The sequence below is a fragment of the Nannospalax galili genome, unplaced genomic scaffold, assembly GCF_000622305.1.
Source record: "Nannospalax galili isolate Female #2095 unplaced genomic scaffold, S.galili_v1.0 scaffold385, whole genome shotgun sequence".
Classification (NCBI taxonomy): domain Eukaryota; kingdom Metazoa; phylum Chordata; class Mammalia; order Rodentia; family Spalacidae; genus Nannospalax; species Nannospalax galili.
In genome coordinates this window covers 829,130-834,906 of record NW_008354956.1, presented here as the reverse complement: position 1 = coordinate 834,906, position 5,777 = coordinate 829,130, and the positions used below count along the sequence as shown (strand labels likewise).

General features: G+C 45.1%; 1 protein-coding gene across 1 annotated transcript in view; it reads left to right on the top strand.

Moving 5' to 3' along the window:
- Ceacam20 (carcinoembryonic antigen related cell adhesion molecule 20) overlaps positions 1–5,384 on the top strand; it is a 17,537-nt gene extending 12,153 nt beyond the window's left edge. The window contains exons 9-11 of the mRNA XM_008851994.2: positions 950–985; positions 1,458–1,571; positions 5,070–5,384. Coding sequence (XP_008850216.1) covers positions 950–985; positions 1,458–1,571; positions 5,070–5,123 — 204 coding nt within the window. The 3' untranslated portion in view covers positions 5,124–5,384. The remainder of the gene's footprint in view (positions 1–949; positions 986–1,457; positions 1,572–5,069) is intronic.
- The last annotated feature ends 393 nt before the right edge of the window (positions 5,385–5,777 follow it).

Genomic DNA, 5,777 nt, shown 5'->3' with positions numbered 1-5,777 from the left:
CTCCCCTCCCCCTCCCTCTCCTCATGTATCCCAGACTAACTCTGAACTCCTGATTTTCCTACCTCCACCTCCCAAGTCCTGTGATGACAGGCATGCACTACCACACCTACCTGGGTCTCTGTAGGATATCCAGGGCATCTTGGGACTCTGCATCTCTTCTCCTGTCTCTGAGAATCCTCCCTGGTATTCTCTATCTTTCCTTGTCTCCTTGATCTTTAGCAGTCAGTACCTGAGCTTGAGCCCCCCTGGGAATCAGGAGGGATGTTGCTGTCTCTAATAGTGAGGCTCTCTGTCATCGCAAGCCCTATGACTTTTTTTGTTTGTTTGTTTGTCTTTTTGAGACAGGGTCTCCCTGTAGCCTCAGCTGGCCTGGAACTCACTATGTAGACCAGGCTGGCCTTGAACTCACAGAGATCCACCTGCCTCTGCCTCCCGAGTGCTGGGATTAAAGGTATGTGCCACCATGCCCAGCAACTTATGACTTCTTTTTTAAACTTATTATTTTTATTTTATTTTATGTGTATGAGTGTATTGCCTGCATGTGTGTAAGTTCACACATGTTGTGCAATGCCTGTGGAGTCAGAAGAAGATGTTGGATTCTCCTGGATCTGGAATTACAGTTGTCAACTGCTATGTGGGTGCTGAGAATTGAACCAGGGTCCTCTGCAAGAGCACCCAGTGCTCTTATCCACTGAGCCATCTTTCTAGTCCTCCCTATGACTTTTTAAAAGTGTGGGGGTGGTGGTGGGAACTAAACCCAGCCTTGGGTATACTAGGCTAATTTCTACCACTGAGTCAGACTTCCAGCCCCTCACTGGTGGATTCTGGGCAGGTGCTCTACCACTGAGCCACACCTCCAGCCCCTTACTGGGGGAATTCTAAGCAGTGCTATACCACTGAGCCATGTCCTTAGCCTCTATGACGTCTTTGCATCTTATTTTTCCTCCAGATGCCACCACCTGTCCTCCCAGAACAGCTCTATGAGGTAGGTTGGCCCTGTTATATCTAATTACAAAAGCTCTGGGGAAAATACAATCAGAGAATTGTTTGTTGAGGTTGAGAGGTAACCCATTCTAAACCTCTCTCGCTGCATCTCAGTTCCAGGGATGGGGAAGAATGTGGCCCATAGTATCACAAGAGTCTGGGTCTGATTTAAGGATTCTGGCTGCTGCGTAGCTCCTTCCACCTGCAGAGCTTTGTTTTGGATCATAGTAAGGTAGTGCTGGGCAAGAAGAGGGCTGTGGAAAGAAAGTTGGGAGCAGACGATGCTGACCTAGGAGCAGAAGAGACAGAGCTCTGGGCAGTAGTGGGCTGAGGTTCTAGGTCTTCTTCCACTTCTAGATCTCTGTAGGGCTCTGATGGATTCCCTCTTCTCTGGGTCTTTGAGGAATTTAAGTTGACGTCTTCCAGTCCATCTGTGACTGTGGGTCTCACCTGACTTTTCTGCTCACTTACAGAGTAAACCACCTTCAGCAGCTCCTGAAGGCTCTAGGAAGCCACTTTCCCAAGTCCCAAAGCAACCACTGATGCCCCCTGTCTCCCCTCAAAGAAACATGGAGTCAGACTATGAGGTATTCTGATGTCATTCTGTCTTTGGATTAGTGAAAACTTCTACTCTGCTTTGTTCCCCACTGAGGTGTCTACAGGATCAGCTCCCAACAGTTTTCTTTAAAAAGTTTTCTCAATTCCAAGGGCTGGGGAGATGGCTGTTCATAATATGACCTGAGTTTAGATCCTTAGCACTCAATCAAAAGCCAGATGCAATGGCATGTGCTTGTAATCCAAGTGCTGGCCAGGCAGAGACAGGTGGAGTCCTGGGGCTGGATGATCAGCCAGCCTAGTCTGATAGGCAAGCTCCAGGCCAGTGAGACCCTGTCTCAAAAACAAGACAAAATATAGGCTGGAGAGATAGCTCAGTGTTTAAGAGCCAGGTTTGATTCCCAGCACCCACATGGTGGCTAACAACTGTCTGTAACTCCAGTTTCAGAGGAATCCGATGCCCTTTTCTGGCCTCCATGGGCATTGCACAACACAGGTGCACTTACATACATGCAGGCAATACATACACTCATGCACATAAAATAAAAATAATACATAAAATTAAAAAATCAAAACAAAATAGGGGCTGGAGAGATGGCTTAGCGGTTAAGAGCACTGGTTGCTCTTGCAGAGGACCCAGGTTCAATTCCCAGCACCCACATGGCAGCTATGAACTGTTCTTAACTCCAGTTCCAAAGGAATCTGAAGCCCTCTTCTGGCCTCCGTGGCATTGTACGACATGGATGCACTCACCTACATGCAGGCAATACATTCATACACATAAGATAAAAATAATAAAATATTTTTTAAATCAAAACAAAATAAAACAAAGCAAAACAAAACACTCAGGTGGATAGCTCTTGAGGAACAACACAAGGTTGATGCCTGGCCTCCACACATGTACATCTACATGTGCACAAACACGCACATGCCTACACACACACACACACACACACACACACACACACAATCTTTTCGATTCCATTTCATCTAATTTCCATAGTTATCACTTTCTAGTTAATTTCTGAATATTTCTATCAGCTCCACTTTCTCATTTTCTCTCTCTCCCTCTCTCCCTCTCCCTCTCCCTCTCCCTCTCCCCGCTCCCAGGCTGTCTTTGGACTTGTAATCCTCCTGCCTCAGCCTCCTCCGCGCTGGGCTTGCAGATGTACGCCACCACACCCAATTTCCATTTCACCTTATTCAATTTGTTTTCCTCCCACTTAGTTTTTTGTGCGCTGTTCACTTGCTTCCCACTTTACCTCTCCCTCTTCCATTCCTTCCTTTCTCTTCTCATTCATCCTACTGTCCCATTTTTTTTTTACATTTTTAAATGGAGATTTATTTGAGAAACACAAAAAAGCCACAACAGAACACTTCTCAGGCACTTTACTGGAGAACATAGGCAGTAATAACATATTTTCACTAGCATAAACACTTAGGTATACAAATGACAGCCAAACGAATAATGGTTATGAGCAGGAAAAATCACATTCATAAATAAATAGGTCATAAATTAAATGTAAAAATGTCTGTCACGGTGGCTGAAAATTGTGTACACTCAGTGTTATGATTGTGGTCATCTGAGATGCCATAGCACGTGACGTAGGTCCTTTAATAAGAACAATCAAAACCAGCAGTCAGCCACCACTTGCATACATAGTTTCCCAAACAACCAAGACCTCAAGAAATTCTTTTCTTTACCAAATACAGATATATAGAAAGGACATCTCTTCATTTATTGAGGAAGTTTCAATGCTTTTATATACACACGTGCTTACACACAAAGTCAATGGTGCAATAATGCACTTTCATGGAGTCAAATTTAGCAGAAATATCAAATCATGATAAGTCGTACCGAAAAATTTAGTGGGAAAAACTTAAAATTTAGGTTCTATCAAGTATGGGAACATTTTGCCTTAGGACTATAAATGAAATGGCCCTTAGAGGTCCTGTTTAAATATTGAGTCATCTGTGTGCCTATAGAAGTTGTATAGTATATTTGAAACAAATAATGTCAATTCCTAAAATAAGATGAACATTATTTGTATTACAAGTTGTTATCAGGCAGAGGAAATCCAGTGCTATCAGGAAGAACCTTTATCCTTATCTTCAAATCACAAGAATAACTCTTATGTGTCCAACATACACTTAATGATAGCTGGACCATATGGAAGTAAGTCAAAACAAACCAGCAGAGATGTACTGTCCCATTTTTTTGATTTTTGTTTTATTGAGATAAGGTCTCACTCTGTAGCCCAGGCTAGCAAGAAACTCTCTATACACTCCAGGCTGGCCTAGAACTCGTGGAAACCCTTCGACCTCAGCCTTCACACTGCTAGGATTACAGATATGCATCACCATGCCCAGCAAGTTTAGGCATTTCTAGGTTCAAGGTCTTCAGAAGAATCAGATTGGCTCAGGCCATGGCGTGGATTGGTGTTCAGTGTTTTCAACTGTCCAATCCACTGTGAACTTGTGCAAACTGCACCTCTTAAAATCATTTTTCATCTGGGTCTAAGAAGAGAAGCCACAGTTGTTCCCAGTTATCTGCAGAGAAAAAGCTCTTTCTGGAAATCCCCTGTAGAAAGCTTCCTCTCATTCATCCTTAGAGAGAACAAGACAATACAGGACTCTTTCTAAGGAAGCCTGGGAACGTGAGGAGTTGGACTTCCCAGGCTCTCAATAGAAGCAGGAGAGGAAGGTGTGGGGATGTCCATTCACCCAGCCAACTCCCTATCTGCTACATTCGGGAGGGACACGAAGAGCAAGCCAGGTCAAGGGCAGGGAGTAGAACATTTCCAGTTGAAGGCCAGCAAGCACAAAGGCCCTGCTGGGGCTGTTTTCCCTTTCAGTCACTTCCTAATGAAGTCACCATTGACTCACCAGTGCAAGATAACACATACTTCTTATCTCCCAGTTTCTGTGGCTCAGGAAGCCAGCACCACCTAGACAGGGCTCCTGCAAGACTGGAATTGGGGTGTTGGTGAAGGCTGAGGTCTCCTCTCAGGCTTGACTTGGGGAGGATCCATTTCCGAGCTTGTGTAGTTATTGGCAGCACTCAGCTTCCTGCTGTGTGTCTTCAAGAAGGCCTCAGTTTCTTACTGTCAGCTAGGGGCCAGCCTCAGCCTTTGGCTCTATGTCCCTCTCCATGGGCTGCTTACGTCCCTGAATCTTGTTTCTTTCAAAGTCAAGTAGAAGTCACTATCTTATGAATGAATGGTAATATCCATGAAATCATGTATATCCTATGTCTGCCATATCGGATAGGTGCAAGTTCAAGGTCCCATCCTCAGGGTCGGGAATGGCATAAGGTCACCTATAGCAGGGGATGGTGGAGTTCCCTTAGAGTCTGTCTACCATAGTGGGGAGCTTCATAGGCCATTCCAGAAGGTACCAGCATAACCACAGAACAAGGAGAAATGAGGTATTTCTTTGGAATTTCCAATGGGAGGAAGGGGCAGTACCAGGCTGTAGTTTAGGAGTGCCAACACAGTGACTGGAACTCACTCTTTCCCTTTGTTTAACAGACACTGATGAATCCAGATCCTGATACTTACTGCACGATCAAACCCTCCATCTAAAGGAAGCTGGTATCTTTTTCCCAGAAGCTCCAGAGAAACCACACTCGGTCACAGACTCATGGATGAGTGCACATTATAATCCAGCCAGTCGATGCCTCCTTTATGGAACTCATTACGTGCTGTTTCAGTGGGCTGACCGAGCTCTGGACTCTGGGTTCCACCAAGTCTTAGGCTTTGACTCATATCTCATTAAAAGCAACAGAGCTGCTGGGGAAAGGGCTCAGCAGTTAAGAGCACTTGCAGCTCTTCCAGAGGATCTGAGTTTGGTTCCCAGCACCTGTGTCAGACAGCTCACAACAGTCTAACTACAGTTCCAGGAGATCCAACACTGTATGCTAGTCTCCATGGGCACCTGCATGCCTGTGGGGTGGGGGGGAGACAGAGACAGAGAGACAGAGAAACATGCACATAAATAGAAAGTAAATCTTGAAGAAAAACAATATGCTGGGTATGGTGGCACATGCCTTTAATTTCAGCACCTGGGAGGCAGAAGCAGGTGGATCTGTATAAGACTGAGATCAAGATCTAGGCCAACCTAGCTAGCCTACATAGTGAGTTCCAGGCCAGCTGGGCTATAGAGAGACTCCATCTTTAAAAAAAAAAAAGCAGGGAGATGGCTCAGCGGTTAAGAGCACTGGTTGTTCTTGGAGAAGA